Raw genomic sequence first — 22,167 nt, 5'->3', positions numbered from 1 at the left:
ACGTGAAGAAGGAGAAACTGTGAGCTCTGCCGCGTCCAGGACTCGGTGCCAGAGTTGGACGCTGCCCTAACGAGCTCCGAGACATCCAGAACCCCAGGCCACAGTGCGTCTGCCCTGGCAGAACTGGCCAACGGCCTGCACGGCACAGAGCGCGTGACGCGCCCTCACTTGACGCATGAGACACGCCGAAGGGTCAGGACGGGGACTCAGCGGGCCCAGCAATCTGCTCAGCCCCTCCCCACGCTGTGAGAGGCCAGACAGCACCCTATCACTTTAGCTCTGGAAACCAAACAAGGGCACTTTAGGACCCACTTCCCTAAGGCAGCGCGCACATGCCCCCTCCCAGGCAGGGCCGACGCCCCACGCGCCCGCTGAAGCCCCCAGTGGCTTCCAACACCGCAGCTTCTGGCGACTTCACACCGGACGTGGGCGGAGCGCGGGAAACTCCCTCTGCAGATCGCAGGCATTTCTGAGAAGGGGGCAGTGGCAACATATAAACATCCAACTGCTCCTCTTGCCTCCAAAGCCATCGGGAAGCAAGTCCCTCGCCAGCAGAGATGTGGGGGCAGAGCTAAGGGCAAGCCAAGCCCCTCTCCCCACAGGTGCGGGTGAGGCGCGGGGCAGAGAGCCGGGCTGGGCGACCCCAGGGGTCTCGGGAGTCAGGCCCCAACTGATGACAAGAGGAATGAGGCGGGACATGCCTTACAGACAGCAAAGCGAACTGTAAAAGCACCTACCTTTATGCTCCCATGCGTTACCCAAAGGAGCTCGGTCTCAGTCCTGACACATTAGGGTTCTTACAGAACTTAAAGTGAAATACTTGAAAACAGTCATACTAAGGTAAGAATCTACCTTTACAAAACAGGTACATTTTAGGGAGGCGGAGTTTCACAAACAGCTGACAGTACAATACAGTGCTTCTGTGAGAAACGCATCCAAAACCAGGAAGCCGTTTACACCAGAAATAACCCAGAAAGCAGGGCAATTTGTTAACACTAACAGAGAAGGACAAAGAACCCTTCCTCTGGCGAACCTCATAAAAAGCAAGGAATATCTCAGAATCAAATTCCTTTGATAACTTAAAAGTTATTGTTCAAAAGACCCTAAAAGACTCATGACTGAAGAGACCCTTTTCTAAACACATGCAAAACCTAAGGTTTTTTAAATCTCCTAAAGAAACTCATTATAACAAAAGTCTTGAAATTGTCATCCTTCTATTTAAACCATTTTTCTTCCTATAGTAACACCTGTATGATGAGATTGAATATAGTCATAGCTGGCGTTTGATTTTAAAAGATTAAAACTAACTTTAAAGGATTTAAGCTAATGCTGGTTTTAAAAATGAATAATGCATACTTAGAGAAAACAAGTTAATATGCTCAATATTTTAATATTAAATTCTTACTTTCCACTGCTAAGGCTTTCTTTGAACATGTAACAAAATCAAAGAATTCCATAAATTTCTTTCGAAGGCTTCAGCTCTTTTAGCCTCTAAGCAGGAAATTTCACAATTTTTTCTCAACCTAACCTGGGCAAAAGTCGGACTGCAGCTACTAACCCTCTGCACTGCTACCATGTGGGAAGCAGGCAGGAACGCAGCTCTGAGGTCTACGGGCGAGAAGGGCGGGCAGGCGGGGGCGGCGATAGTTACCCAGGGTCCTTTGGCTCACTGTCTCGTGAACCTCCTCCCTTCAGCTTCCTAACCAGCTTCTCACTGCTGCGTCTAATTGAAGCCCGGAGTTTGCTAAAGGAACCACTGCGTTTTAAAGATCCAGTGCCATCCTGAAAAAAACGTGAACAAATGTGAAGCGCCACACGGTTCTCCCTCCCAACCCGCAAGAGACAAAGCTAAATGAAAACAAGAATTCACATGGTGGTTGACCTGCCGGTCTGTGACTTGCTGGTAATGTGATTCCTACAGAAATTATCAATTCGCCATGTATGTAAATACACTTTAAATAGAAATCTATCCATTTTGAATTTCATGAAAGATAATCCAATGAATATGAAAACCTTTGAACATGAAAAAGCTCATTCAAACAAAAGTAGTAAAATCCCCAAAGGAAAATTAATTATATTACCGTTTTGAAACAAAAGATACACAGAAAGACTCAAGGAAATTAAGGCAGCTTCTAGGAAGATCACCAAAATCAAACTCCATGTTTAATAAATATGGAAGCATCTGGTCCATGAAACAGTACAGGACCTAAAACATTTAGGTTTGACATAGGCAACTTCCTTTTAACAATTTCATCTACATGCACTAGATATACTGTTTCTTCATTAAGTTTTATAGGACAGTTTTATTAAATGTTGATTATAAATGTAGTGGGAAAATTGAACAATACGTTCATTCTATACAAATAACTAAAAATCCTTAGATGCCTTGTAGGAAGCAAGTGAAAGAGTGCCCAGCTTTCATATAACTGATTCAGACATTAATAAGTGAAACACTTGGCAGCATCTGGATATGAAAATCAAATACACCGAGTGAAAAAAATGTGTATAGAACAACTTTTATTCTCAGAATGAATCATTTAGTAAGATTAACAGTAGCCCCACCACTTCTAGAAGCTACGGCAATGCTGCATTCCATGGAAAGAATGAGAAGGTCTACCAAGCAGACAGACACCAAGACACAGGTCAGTTGGAGTGAGTTTATTAGAAGTTAGAAAGACACAAATACACAAATCACTGAACACTTAAAGATTAGTAGAGAAAAGCAGAATTGCCAAAATTTCACACAAAGACTACACAGCAAATTCTACTTGAGCACGATCCTAAGGGGAGCGCCCAGAGCCCAGGGTGGTCCCACCAGGTCTCCAAACGCGACAGGAGCAGCACATGCCCTACTCTGACAGCCTAGGTAGTGTCACAGTCACCATCATGCCATTGCAGTAACACCTGGGGGATACTACTAACTACCTCTTATCAAAGTGAACAGCTAATTGCTCTTAGTTTTTAAACTCATGTATTACACAGTAAATGGTTTTATTAACACAGTTTATATTACTAAGTACATATCTGGCAAAGCTACATGTATACAGAGATAAGGAACCCCCCAAAAGGACAGCAGCACCAAAGGAATGGCCAGTCACAGAGAGGTGTAGCTCTGACAAGAATCCTAGGGGATTGCTAAACACAGCAGTCAGCACTGGAGAGAGAAGAAAAGCTGGAGGAGATGCCGCCCATCATGCAGGAGACAGTGTGAGTGTCACACAGGGCAGCTAGGCCTGTTAGACAGAAACGGAGAGAGAAAGCCCAGGTGAAACTCATGAGAAAAGAGCCAGTTTCCACGCAACACAGCTTGGCTTACAGTATTTCTAGGTCACAAAGTCTAAGCAGCATTTTTACCGCTTTAGTATTTGGAATTACCTTCTGTCTGCTCCTGTCAGCCCCGTATGAAACAGGTACTGGACCTTACGTTACATTTTACATAATCTAGACTAAAATCACTCCTAATCCTCAATAAAATAAAATTCAACATTTTTAGAGCACGGACTGGCACCGTGCTAGAAATCTCCTTGATACTTACAATAAAAAGGTTTTCAAGTTACTGTACATAAGGAGATTCTGAAACAAAAACCATCGACAGTGACCAAAAGAAAGATCGCTATGCACAGGAAGAGTGCACTCATTAAAGACTTAACTTTATCAGAAATCCTCTTGCATACAGCTAAACTATAAAGTTCTCTCTGAAATCAGAAAGGACTTTCTCTGAAGAACACTAACATTTTAGACATTTCAGAAATGTTAAGAAACACTGACTTTTCAAGTTTATAGCACATTTTAAACATGCAGTTGATAATCCAAAATAAAATTAACTAGAAAAAGGATTTCCGAAGCAGCAACGCATCCTGGGTCCCGGCAGATTGGAAGCCCCAGACCGCGGGGACCTGAGCCCCGCCCGCGCTGACTCACCATGCGACGCTGAGCAAGTCATTTAACCAGCCCGAGCTTCATCTTTCTCATCTTTAAAATGGAAAAATAAAACTTGTTACCAACTCCCCACCAATGCTGGGAGGACAAGAAAACACAAGTTCTTGCTGCTCTTTAGAAATAGAATGCTAAGATGTTAATATAATTCTATAAATGGTACAACTCCTTGTGTTCATTTCAAAATTCAGTGCTACTCTTTAGTAGCACTATTTGTAATATTCCTGTACTAGACACCCCGCAGAATATGGAAGAGTAATTTCAGTCAGACTCCAAGGGCATTTCATACACTCATCCACACACACTCACTCTCCACCCCCCCCCCCCCCCCGCAAGGCAGGCTGGGCTGGGCTGCGGGAGCAGCACCTGGAGGGGAAGTGGGGCGCTGGAGCAGGTAGGTCTGCCTGCCCTCCTTGCTCTCACCAGCTGGGAACCTGGCCCCTGAGAACCAGCAGGAAGGACAGCACAAACCCACCCAAACAAGGTGGATTTCTACTCAAAACAGACTACAGGGTTGGGAGGTTTCACTGTATCCCAACACTTTCAGAAGAGTCTAGATCGTTACACTGCCGTGAAAGAGTATCTGCATCAAAAAACTGGGTTTCTGAACAAAAATTAACAGTATAATGTATTGGTGAAGAATTATATGGCAGTGATTATCATCTATGGATTTCAGGTGATTTGGTGTTTTTAAATTCTTTTTTGGTCTATTCTAGTTGTCTTCCTAGTTTAATTTTTATTTTTAAAAAATAACATTATTTCTAATTAACAGCTACCTCATTACCAGTAATCCTGGGAAAGAGTTTAGTGTATTAAAAGCTTTTAGAAATATTAACATGGGGAGCAGTACGAAAAGGATGGGGACATAGTGGTGGGGCTACTTCAGAAGGACCCCAGTAGAGAACTGGCCCTCTGAAAACAGAAAGGCCAGCGCAGGTTCCGCTCAGAATGTAAGACGTGTGATGTTTCCTGGTGGCCTAGTGGGACCGCTGCAAAGGCAACTCCTTAATTACAGCAGCCCCAAGGCTCCTGCGTGGCCCAGTGGGGACCTGGGTCCTGGTGACTGACACATGTGCGTCTCACAGTTAACGTGAAGTCAAGTTTACCCAGAAAGGGTCACTATGCACAGAGCACCTGCATCTTTAGAAGCAGGACCGTAAGAGACTTATCTCGACAGTGACTTTTCGATCTGAACAGTTTACACAAAAATAACATTTGATGAAGTTACATTTTCAAGTACTTCAATTATGATCTCTATATGGTACATAGAAAAAGAACAGAATTGTACTTCCCTAAACAAATTATCTACCATGTCAAGAATCTCATCCAGAAACTTCACGTGAATTAGAATATGTCCAGGAGCCTTACGTTTCTTATATCTTAATAGCATACAATTCAGTTCTCTGCTGATCCAGACTTGCAGTATCTGCGGGGAGTAACTATTATATAACCTAGTTTGTCTTGTCTTTGACCACACTGCCCTTTGTGGTCCATGTTATTTCTGAATGTTGAGAAGGCCTGCGCCTAGTGTCTTGTGAAAATGTTTGTGAAAACCCAAGTGAGGGTTGTGTGCATCTTCCCAACAGAGCAGCTCAGCACTTTCCCTACAGCAGTGGTTTCCAAACTTTATAAGGAGCGCTGAAATCCTTTTTTAAAAAATTAAAATCTAATGTAGAACCCCAATATAAAATAAAACCTAAACAGCATTTTCTCATTATAAACGGGTAACAAGTTCTTATGATTAAAGTAAACAAGTAAGAACAATGAGGCTGCCTTAGAGAACCTGTGATCTGAACGTGAAGTTACAGACAGGTCCAGCCTCAGCGCCCACCTCAACTCCCAATTTATTTTTATCTTTTATCTTGACTGCATAACAGAGAAAATCTTGATGCACACAGGAAAGTGGCTGCAAATAGCAACAATGCTTAATCTGCTTGCCCTGTAATCCCAGGGAAATCTGCAGTCATGCAGAGACAGCATTAAACATTTTATCCTCACACCTGGACAGAGATAATGTGAGGACAGCAGTGTGTGAGCCTCTAAACCAAGGTGAACTTAAAATGGGCTCCTCTGGTTGCACACAATTATACCTCAACAAAGCTGAATCTAAAGAGCACCTAAGGGTAGACGAATGGATAAAGAAGACGTGGCACATACATACAATGGAATATTACTCAGCCAGAAAAAGAAACGAAATTGAGCTATTTGTAGTGAGGTGGATGGACCCAGAGTCTGCCATACAGACTGAAGTAAGTCAGAAAGAGAAAAAACAAATACCATATGCTAACACATATATATGGAATCTGAAAAAAAATGGTTCTAATGAACGTAGGGGCAGGACAGGAGTAAAGACGCAGGCACAGAGAATGGACTTGAGGACATGGGGAGGGAGAAGGGTAAGCTGAGATGAAGTGAGAGAGTGGCATGGGCTTATATACACTACCAAATGTAAAATAGATAGCTAGTGGGAAGCAGCTGCATAGCACAGGGAGATCAGCTCGATGCTCTGTGACCACCTAGAGGGGTGGGATAGGGAGGAGATACGGGATACGTGTATATGTATAGCTGACTCACTTTGTTATACAGCAAAAACTAACACAACATTGTAAAGCAATTATACTCCAAAAGAGATGTTAAAAAAACCAAACACCACCTAAGGGTGCATACTGCCCTTCCTGCCTCTTTTATAAATGCATGCTTTGAAAATAAAACTCCAGTCAAGTGTTGGAAGAGCAGCACTAACTTCTCAGAGCCTCAGAGCTCCCAAAGGAAACCAGTCTAAGAGCCAAGGCCTCCCGTCTGGGGGCAGTGCTGGTCTGAGCGGTGGCCTCAGGCGCCAGCTCTCGACTGTCCCTCCCTGGTTAACCCAAGCAGTTCTCTATTTACTCACTGCTTCACATAAGCCTCATCTGAAGGGAGGGTTCCTTCTGCTGCTCAAAGTGAGTTTAGGAACCGCTGCACTGGATGACCTGCAATCTAGATTCTTTCAGTCAACTGGATCCAGCCCAGGCGAAGCGCCCTGGAGTGGATTCTGTCAAAGATGCAGAGTCGCTAGTGTCTAAAAGTCAAGTAAAAAGGTATCCAGGGCTTCCCGGGTGGTGCAGTGGTTGAGAGTCTGCCTGTCGATGCAGGGGACAGAGGTTCGTGCCCCGGTTCGGGAAGATCCCACATGCCGCGGAGTGGCTGGGTCTGTGAGCCACAGCCGCTGAGCCTGCGCGTCCGGAGCCTGTGCTCTGCAATGGGAGAGGCCACAACAGTGAGAGGCTCGCGTACCGCAAAAAAAAAAAAAAAGGTATCCAGCACCCAGCATGTGCGTGTGTGTCCTGAGTGACAGCATGTCCACAGTGAGAGAGGAAATGTGAGGTGAAGGGCAGAGAGCAGGAATGGGGGGGGGGTCCCCACCTCTGCCCACCGCACCGTGACGCCCGCCCGCCCGCCCCTCCACAGAGGAACGAAAGCAGCTCTCCCTCACCCCCAAGTCTCAGTCTTGAAGACAGTAATAGAACTCTGAGATGGCAATAATTTTATTTTCACGTGATTTCATAGAAAGATTGACCTAGAAATACTGTCTCAAGAGAAAGCTCCTCCAGAACTTCATTCTAAAGGATCAAACCCTGCCCCCTGGCTCCTGAAGACCAGCGAAAGGAGGGGCCCTCTACACAAAGCACGCAGACAACAGCCACCACGGGGCGAGTACAGTACACAGTGCGGGCTGGACGCGGACACGAGTAGGGCAGCGCCGCCCTCATTTCACTCTGGGCGGCTGCCCGACGGTGAGTGGTCAAAGCAGATGCTGGCTGGTTGTCTTGGCGCAGGGAGACCAAAGCAAGGGAGCTGCCAGGCAAAGACAGTCGAAAGAGATGCTCTCCCTTAAAGCTTGGCCAACAACATTCTGTATCAAATGTCAACTAGAGTGCTGACCCTTACCAAATTGCTACAGCTGTAGAAAATCCCAAAGAATAAATAGATTCAAAAAGATAGACTATAAGAAAGTCCCAAACTACCATTTGGAAAAACATGTGCACAATTACCACTAATCAAATTGCATTACGTGACTTCAAAAAAATCAACACTGCAACTGAATGCATTAAACCTAATCCTGCATTCAACCCTCCCCCGTAAAAGGAGAATTCCAAAGACACCAGCTCAATGTACAAAAAAATTACCCACGTGTTACAAAAATTCACTAGAAAGAAAATGTCCAAAAGGCAATACTGGAGAAACAGCAGTGTTAAGAATTTCCACAGAGGCAGAGGCAGAGCCTGGCCACAGAGGTGAGATGTTTCTAATAGAGGCACATGCTCGGGACGCAAAAGCCTCCGGCAGGTAACCATGGAAAGCAGTGAGCCGCTGGGCCCTCCGTGGACTGAGCTGGGACGTGAAGAGCAGCCACCCTAACATTCTCACTCCTGACCTGTTCTCTTCTACAGAAGAGTCCTGTCTGAATCACCCTTTTCCTTGGAAGTATTTAAATTAATTCTAACAAAATCTACAGCAGCCTCGTCAGTGAAATTAGGAGCACTGAAGTTAGCAATGAAAATGGGTAAGTTAAAAAAGCGAGTTAGTTATCTGCCACACTAATCCTAATATTAAAATAAAACCAAATTATGGATTATGCTTTAAAAACCAGGACACTCAATCAGCATTGAAGTGCTCAAGGTTAAGCCAAACAGCTTTCATGGATTCCTAAAAAGAAGAAAATTGCTACTTCAAACAAATAACAGACTTCAGTGTTAGCAGAAGAACTTACAAAAAGCTTAATTCGTACTTAATTTGAGAAAAGTAGGCTGTCTAGCAGTTAAGCCAGGAGATGCCAAAAAGCACTCCCGGTGGGAGACGGCCCAGGCTGCTGCCCGGGGCCTCGCAGCACGGGCTGAGCACGCGCTGTGTACTGTACTTACCCCGTTCCACTCTACGCTCATACTCACTTCCTCCCCTCCGTCAGGGCCGCTCTCGTACTTGACCACATCCACGCTGAGGCTCTCGCGGCTTCTCCGCTTCTCCATGTTCTCAGGGTCATTCAGCACTTCAGCTACTCTCTGTTTGTGAGCATTGTCAAGACCCTGCGAGCCAGGCAGGGGGAAAAGGGTGTGATCCATCAGCACTTAAGTTTTATTGGGAATTTCTAAGATAACTAAATGTATATTAGGGGAAAAAAAGTTCTTAAACATTGGAGGGAAAAATCAGAACAGTGATTCTCACGAATGTACACTTAACACTTGTGCATTTCACCGTATGTAAATTTTACCTCAAATGTTAAAAAAATTATAAACAAATACTGAGCTCCAGGTTATGATGTGCACGCTGAAGTATTTAAAAGGAAGTGTACTGAGGTATACAACTTTGAAAGGCATCGGAGAAAAAAAAAGGACTGAAGGATGGATAGATGGGAGACATGCTCGTGACTGAATCTAGGAGGCGGTACACGGGTATAAAATCCTCTCAACTTTACTCTATGTTTGGAAGTTTCATGGTGAGATGCTGGGAAACTGCCCAGTTTTTGACACTTTAACGTTAAGTGCCTGGTGTTCCATGCCTCCAAAATAAGTACATGGTTGAAAACTCACGGATTACTTTATTCTCAGTATAACATTTTTAAAAATTAGCCACTAGGGCTTCCCTGGTGGCGCAGTGGTTGAGAGTCCGCCTGCCGATGCAGGGGACACGGGTTCGTGCCCCGGTCCGGGAAGATCCCACATGCCGCGGAGCGGCTGGGCCCGTGAGCCATGGCCGCTGAGCCTGTGCGTCCAGAGCCTGTGCTCCGCAATGGGAGAGGCCACAACAGTGAGAGGCCCGCGTACCACAAAAAAAAAAAATTAGCCACTTATTTAACAAAAGGCATTTTAACAGCAAACTTTCCTACTCCACAGAGCGATGAGCAGCGGCAAGCACTCGCCTACTTTCTCAACAATCACCCCACACACATCTGAGTGAAAACATAACTGGATTAACACCCAGCAGCAAACGTTGTGCATGTGCATTTCAGCACCATCTGATGACCAGGTGCAGCATGTCTTATGTTCTAAATGGAATCTCAACCTGAACAGCTCATGCAAATACTGCCCCTTCGCTGACCCTGAGGGTTTCCTCCTCAGGGGGCACAATACCCAAACAGACCATGCGCTGCGGTGGCCTCCAGTGAAGCGGACCGTGGCCCTCCCAGGCGCAGCAGGGGCTGTGCTCAGCAAACCACCGGCGACACCCCTTTCTCTAAACATCTCTGCAGCTCGTGACTCTAGACCCCACTGGCTGCATGAACGCCGCCTGGCACTGGTCTACAGCAAGGCCTGGTGATGCAGGGGCACCACGGACCGCCGGCCGAGTCAGAACCCCACGCCGCCTACACCCAGGGCACCCTCCCCTGAACAGTAGCCCCTCAGAGCCAAAAGACCTGGGAAGGACGACAGGACTCAAGAAAGGGGCTCCTGCAGGGCACAAGCTAGGAGAGCACCACTGACAACACCTATGCTGGGCCTTCTCTAATCCCTCTGCACAGAATCTCTGGAAGGAAAAAATTCTAAGGTACCTATGGGTAACTTTAATCCCAGCCAAAAGGTGGCTTTAAACCAACAACTGCATAATAGGCTACACACACACCATTCAGGGGAAAAAGCCACACCTGTCCCTCCAGCACTAAAAATAGAAAACAAAACCTGCCATCTTTATATGCATATACATACACAGTAATACATTAACTCCTTACTCTAAAACTGGTAATTAAGGGGCAAGAACTAAGCCTTTTTCCTGTATGTTCTTTACAACTGTATTTCAGCATAACTAAAATACCTCAGTTGATGAAGCAAAGTGCTTCAGCAGTCCTTCTTATTGCCAAATAGTATTCCATCGCATGGATATATCACCTCGTGTATCCATCCATCCACCGACGAACCTGGGTCTGTGTGTTCGTTCAGCCTACTGAGAGTAACGCTGCCACGAACGTATATGCACAGGAGCAGTCAACCCTCATCACTTACGGAGGCCATATATGCTAATTCACCTACTGACCAAAACGTATTTGTAATCCTAAAATCAACACTCGCAGTGCTTTCATGGTCATTCACAGACACACGAAGTGGAGAAAACTTCGAGTCACCTGACACGCACATCCTCAGCTAAGATCGAACAAGGTGACACTCTGCTTTCTTGTTTCACCTTATAATGTAAACAAGCATCCTCCCTCCCTGAGTCTAAATCATCTGGTGCCATGTTTTCCGCATTTCGGTCAGTGATTTCACTGTTGAAAACGGTGAAAAAGTGTCCTCTGGTGTTCCTAAGTGCAAGAAGGCTGGGGTGTGCCTTATGGGGAGAGATGAGCTCTCTTCAGGCACAAGTTACAGTGCTGCTGGCCATGAACTCGATGCTAATGAATCAACAACATATACTAAATAAGGTGTCTTTAAACAGAAACACACCTAGAACAAGGTTATGTATTGATCGGTTGAAGTAAATGCGACCAGAGGCTCCCAGGAACATAACTCTGTATCTCCCTAGAAACAATGGTTCAGTATTTGCTAATTCAGTGTTCAAAGCAACTTTATAGAACATAAGTACCATGAATAACGAGAACCGGCTGTATTTCTTTTGAGTACCTGTGTTCCATTCTCTCCAGTGTATACCTAGGAGTGGACTTGCAGGGTCAGATAGGAACTCTATGCTTCTCTTTTGGATGAACCTCCAAGCTGTTCTCTACAGAAGCTGCACCATTCTGCGTCCCCACCAGCAGCGCACAAGGGTTCCAGTCTCTACACCTCCTCCTCGACACTTACTATTTCTGTTTTGGTTTTGAATTCTAGCCATCCCAGTGGGTGTGTGGTGGTGCCTCACTGTGGTTTTCATTTGCATTCCCCTGATGACTCATGACGTTGAGCATCCTTCCATGTTCTTGTTGGCAGTTGTGTAGCATCTTCAGAGAAATGTCTATTCAGGTCCTGTGCTCGTTTTTTAATTAGGTGGTCCTTTTGTCTTTATACATTCTGGACACTAGACCTCCTCAGAGATGTGATTTGCAAATAGGTCCACCCATTCCGTGAGTCTTTTCATCTTCTTGATAGTGTCCTTGAACGCACAAATGTTTCTAATTTTGGTGAATCTGACTTTTGCTTTTGTTGCTCGTGCTTTTGGTGTCATTTACCATATATTTACATTATATTGTCGCTTGAACAATATAAGTTTATTTGTACAAACTAGAACAGTAAACGTTTTCTATTTCTAAATCAAGGTTTCAGTAGTCTCGTAAAAGAGAATCATTAAACTCAAAGTTAAAAACGGAAGACTAGGGCTTCCCTGGTGGCGCAGTGGTTGAGAGTCTACCTGCCGATGCAGGGGACACGGGTTCGTGCCCCGGTCCGGGAAGATCCCACATGCCGCGGAGCGGCTGGCCCTGTGAGCCATGGCCGCTGAGCCTGCGCGTCCGGAGCCTGTGCTCCGCAACGGGAAGGGCCACAACAGTGAGAGGCCCGCGTACAATCAATCAATCAATCAATGCAGAAGGCTAAGTTAAAAACAGAAGGTTTCTGACTGACCTGTTTGCGTGACCTCATGGCTGCTTCTTCCAGAGTTTCTGCAGCTTCAAATTTGCCTTGACGTCTGTAAAGTGCCCCAAGGTTTTTTAAAGTAGTTGTAACGGTCGGACTGTAAGAAAGCATATGACATACAAAGCTATAAAATGTAAGTTTAGAGCAACCACTATCAACAGCACATAAGCTAAAGGACAAACAGACTTATGTCTGGCCGAAATTATTTAAATTTCTATGGTACTTTTTTTTAACTGTAAAACTCTAAAAGGCTCTTCTATGTCAAGCATCCCCTGCCTACTGCACTGAGCCCTGTGGCTGATGGGACATGCCCCTGTATTCTTTCCAGTCTGTGGCTGCTCCCACAGACCACCGGGCAGTCTCAACAAAAATGTCTATTCTGGGTCTGTCCAGTGACCATCAGGCTTCTCCCCCCTCGGGGGCAGAGCTGACTGTGCCAGGTAGTAAAGAGGACACATGTTTTAATGCTGCTATCTACCTTCTCCCCTCCCTCTACAAGTAGAGGGGAAGCAAAGTGAATCCAAAACTCATCACCAATGAGATCTGAGTCACAGAATGACGGCTGTGTGTGCGAAAGGATGAACAAACAGTGTGGACACAGACAGTGCTTCTGCACTCCCCACAGAGCACTCTTACTAAGAAACGAGAAATAAGTCTAGTTCATTTTAGTATAGATATACTTCGAGAGATTCTTTTCTTACTGATGATAGGCGCTTTAGAAATAAAGAAGCTATACTCCATGTCTTTGAGACAATTTACAGAGTATTGGGAGAAACAAAGCACATGCAATTCAGAAGTTATGCTAAGTGCTATGGGGAACCCAAAGAAGGAGTACTTGTTCCAAACTAGGGGTTCAGAGAGTTTTTCTGAAATAGAAGACTGGTAAACTAAGTCTTAAAGGGTGAGCAAAAGTTAAAATAGGAAAAAGACTGCAGGAAAGGTGTTGCAGTCAGAAGAGGAAACGGGCATCTGCACAGGCTCATGGGCTGCTGGCGAAGGGGCTCACACAACCCTCCGCAGACTCGGAGGCCCTGAGGGCTGAGGGAGAGACCGGGGTGTGCACCTGGACACACCTGCAAAGTGCTGGCTTTTGCACGTCTGCTGGCCTGTTTCCCGTGAGTTTGCTCTATGGCCACCTTAAATGTTGTGTCTCTATATTTAGTCATCTCTTCTCCTGCGATTTGGTACTTAGCCTTAGACACAGCATTAATGGACAGAACCAATATGTTACCCACGTGACCCATATTACGGTGGGTTCTGTGTACAAGAATTACCTCATTTACGAAGTTATGGAGTTTGTATTGGAATTTGTGGAAAATCAGGGACTGTGCAACCACACCACTTTAAGCAACTTACACACTCGGTCATTTACAAGCTACCTTTGAAGCATTAGCACCTTCCACAGCTGTGTCTTTGTTTTTCAGTTAAGCAGACGTACCTGTCAACTTTGCAGGCTTTGTACCAGCCACCATACTCTCCAAAAGAAGTCCCATCCTTTTGCTTTCCCTAAATTATAGCAAATAATTTCAAGTGAATAATTATCTTAAGCAATATATTCAATTTAGAATCTCTCGAAATAGTATGTCCTTACTTTGCATTCTTCTCTTTCCTCAGCATGCATCCAAATGGGTTTATTTTCATCTAGGGAAGAAAAAATAACATACTATAAACTGAAGCATAACAGAGCCCACAAAGTAGAATTTGTCAAGTTTCAGCAACTGCAAGGTTTCTGTTTTGTTTTCCGTATGATCCTTCTCAGATATTACTTTTCACATCATGGACAGACAAGGTTTCACAATGGAGAATAAAGACTATGAAGACAGAACCAGACCACAAGAAACCAGGAGGAAATGGCCATTCACATGCAGCTCTGTGAACAGAAGACATGGAATCAAAGGTACCTACCTAGACAGGGTAGGCAACGATCAAAAACACGGACAAATGCTAGGGTCCCTATAAGGAAACTTTTAATGCTAGAACCCTCACGTAACACTTGGGACTATTTAGAATTTGAACAACTAACATTAAACAAAAATCTAAGAAATAGTAGTAAGATGTTGGGAGCAAAAATGGAAAAACTACAAATCAATATTCCTTTAAAATTTTCTTCACTTTTGAGAACACTGACACATACCACTCATCCAAAGCTTCCAACTAATGCACCCACATCATGGAGGATAAGCAGTCTCAAAAGTGAAGGTTATGGGCTTTCCTGGTGGCGCAGTAGTTAAGAATCTGCCTGCCAGTGCAAGGGACACGGGTTTGAGCCCTGGCCCGGGAAGATCCCACACGCTGCGGAGCAACTAAGCCCGTGTGCCACAACTACTGAGGCTGCGCTCTAGAGCCCGCGAGCCACAACTGCTGAGCCCGTGTGCCACAACTACTGAAGCCCGCGCACCTAGAGCCTGTGCTCTGCAACAAGAGAAGCCACAACGAGAAGCCTGCGCACTGCAACAAAGAGTAGCCCCCGCTCACCGCAACCAGAGAAAGCCCAAGCACAGCAAAGAAGACACAACGCAGCCAAAAATAAAAACAAATAAATATTTTTTAAAAGTGAAGGTTATGAAAATATTTTGACATGAAAAATGCTTAAGCTACAAGTATAAAAGGAAATAAGCAGTATGCATGATTATATATAAAGTGTGGTTTCAATTATGCAAATCAATTGGCAAAAAAGGAAGGAAAGACACAAAAAATTAAGACATATTTGGGTGATGAAATTATAGGTGATTTTCATGATCCCGTCTCTTCACTTATTTTTGAGGTTTCTGGAGAATAAGACCTGTGCTCCCACCCAATCCAACCACTCATGAGCTACCCATCCTGGGCGAGTCGCTTAGCCTGCAGTGTCCTCGCTCCTAAAATGGAGTAATGTGTGACCCACTTCACAGGACTGTTGAGAAAATTAAATAAGATTACATATTTAAACTGTTTTTAACTAAAAGACTAGTATGTGGTTAACTATTCTTAGGATTATTGGGCATGTCATAGGAGAAGAATGAAACTAGTTTTAAATACTGGTTTTAAAAGAGTGAATATCTGTATAGCAAAGGAAACCACAAACAAAATGAAAAGACAACTTACGGAATGGGAGAAAATATTTGCAAATGATGCAACTGACAAGGGCTTAATTTCCAAAATATACAAACAGCTCCCACAACTCAACAACAAAAAAACAAACAACCCAATCAAAACATGGGCAGAAGGGTGCTTCCCTGGTGGCGCAGTGGTTGAGAGTCCACCTGCCGATGTGGGGGACACGGGTTTGTGCCCCGGTCCGGGAGGATCCCACATGCCATGGAGCAGCTGGGCCCGTGAGCCGTGGACACTGGGCCTGTGCGTCCGGAGCCTGTGCTCCGCAGCGGGAGAGGCCACAGCAGTGACAGGCCCGTGTACCGCGAAAAAAAAAAAAAAAAGGCAGAAGACCTAAATAGACATTTCTCCAAAGAAGACATACATATGGCTAACAGTCACAAGAAAAGATGCTCAACATAACTAATTATTACAGAAATGCAAATCAAAACTACAAGGAGGTTATCACCTCACATCAGTCAGAATGGTCATCATTAAAAAGTCTACAAATAACAAATGCTGGAGAAGGTATAGAAAAAGGGACCCTCCTACACTGTTGGTGGGAATGTAAATTGGTGCAGCCACTATAGAAAACAGTATGGAGGTTCCTCAGAAAACTAAAAATAGAATTACTGTATGATCCAGCAATCCCACTCCTGGGCATATATCCAGACAAAACTGTAATTCAAAAAGATACAATGCACCCCTATGTTCATAGCAGCACTATTCACAATAGCCAAGACATGGAAACAACCTAAAAGTCCATCGACAGATGAATGGATAAAGAAGATGTAGTACATATATACAACGGAATACTACTCAGCCATAAAAAAAAGAACGAAATAATGCCATCTGCAGCAACATGGATGCAACTAGGGCTTACCATACTAAGTGAAGTAAGTCAGAAAAAGACAAATACCATATGATACCACTCATATGTGGAATCTAAAATATGACTCAAAGGAACCTATCTATGAAACAGCAATAGACTCACAGACATAGAGAACAGACTGGTGGTTGCCAAAGGGAAGGGGGGTGGGGGAGGAGTGGGGTGGGAGTTTGGGGTTAGCAGACGCAAGCTATTATATACAGAATGAATAAACAACAAGGGCCTCCTGTACAGCACAGGGAACTATAATAGGTATCCTATGATAAACCATAATGCAAAAGAATATAAAAAGAAAAAGAATGTACATATATAACTGAATCACTTTGTTGTACAGCAGTAATTAACAACATTGTAAATCAACTATACTTCAATTAACAATGGTGAGACTAGCCAGGGAAGTTTTGAAAAGGAAGAGTACTTACAGACTTTGTCACATCACATATCTAACTTCACCCCCACCCCGCCTCACTGCAAAACCACAGCAGCCAAGAAGATGTGCAACCGGTACAAGAATCAATACCTGCATAAATGGAGAGGAATGGTCCACCATTACCACTACCACTACCACCAGCAACAAAACCCTTGACTTGATAAAGAATTTAGAATATGACCTTACGAATGAGTGGGGGGAATGGAAGGATTATTCAGTTAGTGGTGCTCGTACAATTGTTCAAATACTTGAAAAATAACTGTATATCACAATTATTTAAAAAAAAAAGTGAACAGTATTTAAAGCTTAATAACACTGTTATTTACTGCAGTTTTAGCTTTATGTACTAACCTAACCCTATTGTTAGAACAGACAAGAATCCACCAGTTAAGAGAACTAGATTTCCTGACAACAAACCAGGTCATGGGTTTCAATGCTGCACTGTAGCCAAGAAGGCCCTGTGACCTGAAAGCCACGCCCCGACAGCAAACCAGGACACATGTGCATCTTGCCTAAAGAAAAAACGCCTTTCTGCCCTACGTTTTAACATTTGTATGGAGGATAAATCTGAGTACAGAAAAACTGCTTTTAACTAGAACCCAATTAACTGGACTTCATGCTACTATTTTTAGTAGAAAGAAGCTAGCAAATCACAAGGAAACAAGTCTTCCCCAAGAGTAAAATTTTTTGAAAGAAGCACTAAGGAGATGGCCTGCAATCAACACAAAACCAGCAAGGTCTCTACAGTTAGACGAGGACATGAAAGTGCCCTGTGAACTGTACAAGTCCAGGGAGGTGGGCTGTTATCCAGTCCCGGCACAACTGCAAACAAAATCCATTTTCAAAATGATGAGCCTGAGGCATTACGATCTTCTGATAGTAAGAGATTTACTGCTCCACTTGTTAACAGAGAAAAACTAATACACTTTTCAAAGATTTTTCAAAAGTAGTTTCTAGAAACTCTCTATAGAAGAAAATATTTATTAATCAAAACCTTTTTCCCCACAAATTCTAAGGTTTCCCACACACTAGTAACAACTGTTGACATTCTGAAATCCTTATGTAATAGGCAGTAAAGGGGGGAAGATGCCTTATGTAACACACAAATATTGTTTTACTGAGCAATTAAAATCTTACAAAATATTAATATTAAGCACCTACAATACTTTAAGGGATACAAAGGAGACAGGCCTTAGCTCCTTAAGGCCGTGAAACAACCCAGCAGGCCTGGGATGGGTTGAGAAGCTGCATTTCTGACAGATCCCAGGTGGCGCTGAAATTGCTGGTTCCTGCCAGCACTTTGAGAACCACTGTATTACAGAGCAATTCTAGAAAGCATTAATGACTCCAGGAAGGCTTTCTGGAGTCAGTGCATCTAGGTTGTGCCTAAAGCACGTGTGGACTCCGGTGAGGGTAGCGTGGCCCATCACCCTGACCACAGGCTGCATGACTCCATTATCGGTAATGCCAGGGCAGGTACGCAGGGTTCACCACGGTCACTGGATGATGAATGATGAGCCGATGGGCACTCACTCAGACCGGGTCACATCCTCTCCAATAAGCGCTCCATGGAAAATCATTTCTAAAATTCAAATTAAATTCTACCTTGAAAATACTGTGATGACTTGGGTATTACCAAGTTCAAGCTGGAAATCACTATTTTTTTTTATCCTTTTGCTTCACGGAAATCACTATGTTTAATGCATCCTACAACTGCATCTGCTTAGAAACAACAGTACATTTCTTACCATCTACAGAACCAAACTCCCTTTCATGTGCGCGAGTGAGAATCTCTTTGTACAGTGTTTCCGCCTGCTTGAATTTTCCTTGCTTCAGATAGCAGGATGCCTTAAAATAAAACAAAGTACTTACTATTCTTCATACGTAAGTGAAGCATACGTTCTTATTTATAGGTTAAACTATGAAACAGAGTTCAGATTTCAGGAAGGAAGTAATCTGGCTCTATCTATAGAGTTGTACCTCTGTCAACGTACCAGGTTATTTTTCGTTTTGGCCACATTGGGGTCATCAGGCCCCAGTTTGGTTTGGTAGATCTCGAGGGCTCTTTGATAATAATATTCTACTTCTTCGTACTTGCCCTGGTTCTGGCACAGTAAGGCCAAGTTATTTAACTGCTTGGCAACATCGGGGTGATCCTTTCCCAAAACCTGGGAATAAAAAATAGTGTATTAGAAACACTTATTATTTGTTTCACATGGTACCATCCGATCCATTCTCCACCCTATCATGAGAAGGCGCGTTCTAAACATAAATACGACTGTGCCTTGTTTCCAGGCTTATGATGTTTAAATGGCTCCCCATGCAATAATAAAAATAACTTAACCAGAATTTGTTGAACTCCTTATTCTTGGGGGGGGACTATGCTGATTTCCTTCACGTGCTTTAGTGTCTTTAATTCTTATAATAATCCTACATGGTAGGCAATACTATGCACAGTATGAAGATGAGGAAACTGGGTTTTATAAAGGCTGTTTAATATGGCCGCCCAGTCCTTGAAGTGCCTGAACTTACACCTGGCCCTTCTGAGTCTAACTACATTACACTTATCCCTGCACAGAACAGCCTTCAAAGGAAACTTCCGATTCTTCAATTCACATCCTACGTATCCCTTCACATTCAGACCCAGATTCTCTGAGCATCCCAAACCACTTCCCTCACATTTCAAACTTCACCTCAGGGCTCTTCGAACTTGAACTTACTGTCCCAGACGCCCAACACTCTTCTCCCAGCACTGCCCTGCTCCCCACCCTCCACTAAATAACTCATCTTTCAAGTCTCTTTTCAGGTCCCCTCAGAGAGGACCTCCTTATATCCAATTTAAGGGAGCCCTCAGCCCATCCCCACCCAGTTTACTCACAAGCACATCACCTGGTTTTTTTCTTTCTTTGCAAGTATCACTACCCAAAACTATCTTAACTATTTAGTCCTTTATCGCCTGACTCTCACCCGTTAAGATGTAAGCCTCAGTGTGCAAATGCCTTGTCTCAATGTCTGGATGTAATGTCCTCTCAGCATCTAGGACGGTGCTGGCACACAGGTGGACGACCAAACACTACACTGCTTCCTCAGGACCTGAGCCAGCCATCCAGTCTCTCACCTTGTGCCTTTACCTACACAGTCCCCAGTGACGCAGGCTGCCTCTCCATCCCCTCTGCATTCCCTTCCTCTCCCTGCCTGGGAAGCTCTGACCTCAGTTCTTGAGACTCAGCTCCAACGCTGGCCGTTTATGGGAGGCCATGCCCAGCACAGTCCCAGCCCTGTACCTGGAGAAGCCCTTGCTCTATGTGCTCCCTGAGCTCTAGGCTAGCAGCCAAAGCACCTGCATTCCCAAGGTCTGCTTGCTGCACTGTGTCCCCAGGGAAAGGACTGTGTCTAATTTGAAATCACCAACTCTAACCAAGCAGGGAGCCCCCAAGTCCTCAATAAATGTCTGCTACATGACTGAACGAAAGAGCAAATATATATGAATGAATCTGATAGATCATCACCTATAGTTCATAATCCTCAATTTGATACATTTGTGATTCTCCCTGATTTTAACCCCAGCCCACTCAAAATCTCAGTGGATAAATAAAAAATAAAATAAAAACTATTTTAGGGCTTCCCTGGTGGCGCAGTGGTTGGGAGTTCGCCTGCCGATGCAGGGGACACGGGTTTGTGCCCTGGTCCGGGAGGATCCCGCATGCCGCGGAGCAGCTGGGCCTGTGCGTCCGGAGCCTGTGCTCCGCAGCAAAAGAGGCCACAGCAGTGAGAGGCCCGCGTACCGCAAAAAAATAAATAAATAAAATAAAATAAAATAAATAAAGACTATTTTATTTTGTAAATATTATGCAGATGGCAACATGGACAAAATTTCACCTGCATAATGTGGTAAGTAGCCCCTTTTCATCTTCCCTTTCCCAGGTCCTTGCCATATGACTCAAAATTAAATGACTGATTGCTCAGTATCAACGGTAAATAATGACACAAAAGTCAAATTAAAATATCATGGCATTGGACTTCCCTGGTGGCACAGCGGTTGGGAATCCGCCTGCCAATGCAGGGGACACGGGTTCGATCCCTGGTCCGGGAAGATCTCACATGCCACAGAGCAACTAAGTCTATGCGCCATAACTACTGAGCCTGCGCTCTACAGCCCGCTAGCCACAGCTATTGAGCCCACATGCTGCAACTACTGAAGCCCGCGCGCCAACAGCCTGTGCTCCGCAACAAGAGAAGCCACCGCAACGAGAAGCCTGCACACCGCAATGAAGAGTAAACCCTGCTCGCCGCAACTAGAGAAAGCCCACACGCAGCAACAAGACCTAACGCAGCCAAAAACAAACAAATAAATAAACAAACAAACCTATATGTCATAAAATAACCTTTAAAAAAAAAAAGTCATGGCATGGACCTGCCAAGTCTCTAACATCTGAATACACGGTCATCCAGAGCACTGCTGAAATTAACAAGTTACATTTAAAAAATACCTAATTACTATAAACTGTATTAGCTGACATTACACATCCATGACTGACTTAATCTACAGCTCTGAGTTACTCTTTAGTTCTCAAAAACAATCATTTTCTTCAGTTTCATAAGCATATTTGTTGACCTCATTTTTAAAATTTTAATGTTTTTCTTCTTGACAGGCACGTGCCCCACCGTCAATGAAATGCCCCCGTGCCTTCCACCTACAGGCCTGAGAAATTCCTTCTTCAGTTGAATCATTTCTAGGCCTCAGGCTGGGAGGGCATGCAGACCCAAGGCTCCACCCTCTGCATACCCACTCCTCCTAAACTCCCATGTGTATGGGCCCATCTGGCTGCGTTTGGGGCTGCCCACCTGACCGAAGGGCTTATTTTCAGTAAATGGTCAGTAATGATATATCACAGTGGTCCTATCTCAAAGCTTAAAAGTGAGTTATTAAAAAAAAAAAAAAGTGAGTTATTTAAAAGCATAAAACATAGCATCTCAAGGAGAACCGTCCTTAGTCGCACCTTTTCTCTGATCTCCAGAGCTCTTTTACACAGCGGCTCAGCTTCTTTGTACTTTCCTCTTTTGCCGTAAAGCACTGCGAGGTTATTCAGAGTTGCTGCCACCTACCAACACAGGGAACCGTGAAGAACAGTAAACGACAGCAGTGGAGGGGATGTGAGACATCACACACTCATCACGCCCAGTATGTGCAGGGAAGAGCTCTCAGCTGGATGAAGGAACATGACTCCACTTAAAGGCGAAAGAGCAATCTCACTGTCTACAGACAGACTGCATAAAGTAACACTGCAGAATATTAAAATTAACAA

General features: G+C 44.3%; 1 protein-coding gene across 28 annotated transcripts in view; it reads right to left on the bottom strand.

The window, feature by feature from the left end:
* The window catches only part of KLC1 (kinesin light chain 1), a 58,640-nt gene that overhangs the window by 9,978 nt on the left and 26,495 nt on the right, over positions 1 to 22,167 (bottom strand). For 6 of the 28 annotated variants that reach the window (XM_089908250.1, XM_022575977.3, XM_022575976.3 and 3 more), the window contains 8 exons: positions 21,862 to 21,963; positions 18,856 to 19,029; positions 18,610 to 18,709; positions 14,062 to 14,111; positions 13,909 to 13,976; positions 12,459 to 12,567; positions 8,838 to 8,999; positions 1,652 to 1,782 (listed from right to left, as the gene is read on the bottom strand). In XM_089908250.1, the coding sequence (XP_089764376.1) occupies positions 1,652 to 1,782; positions 8,838 to 8,999; positions 12,459 to 12,567; positions 13,909 to 13,976; positions 14,062 to 14,111; positions 18,610 to 18,709; positions 18,856 to 19,029; positions 21,862 to 21,963 (896 nt within the window). Of the gene's footprint in view, positions 1 to 1,651; positions 1,783 to 2,643; positions 3,234 to 3,921; positions 3,973 to 8,837; positions 9,000 to 12,458; positions 12,568 to 13,908; positions 13,977 to 14,061; positions 14,112 to 18,609; positions 18,710 to 18,855; positions 19,030 to 21,861; positions 21,964 to 22,167 lie in introns of those variants that run through there. The other 22 variants (XM_022575986.3, XM_022575985.3, XM_022575989.3 and 19 more) reach the window with 14 other exon arrangements.

The sequence above is a fragment of the Delphinapterus leucas genome, chromosome 2 (genome assembly GCF_059928025.1).
Source record: "Delphinapterus leucas isolate spDelLeu-1000000601 "Yukka" chromosome 2, BTC_Dleu_Yukka2, whole genome shotgun sequence".
Lineage (NCBI taxonomy): Eukaryota > Metazoa > Chordata > Mammalia > Artiodactyla > Monodontidae > Delphinapterus > Delphinapterus leucas.
The sequence above is the reverse complement of the archived record's forward strand: the minus strand, read 5'-3'. Positions and strand labels throughout refer to the sequence as shown.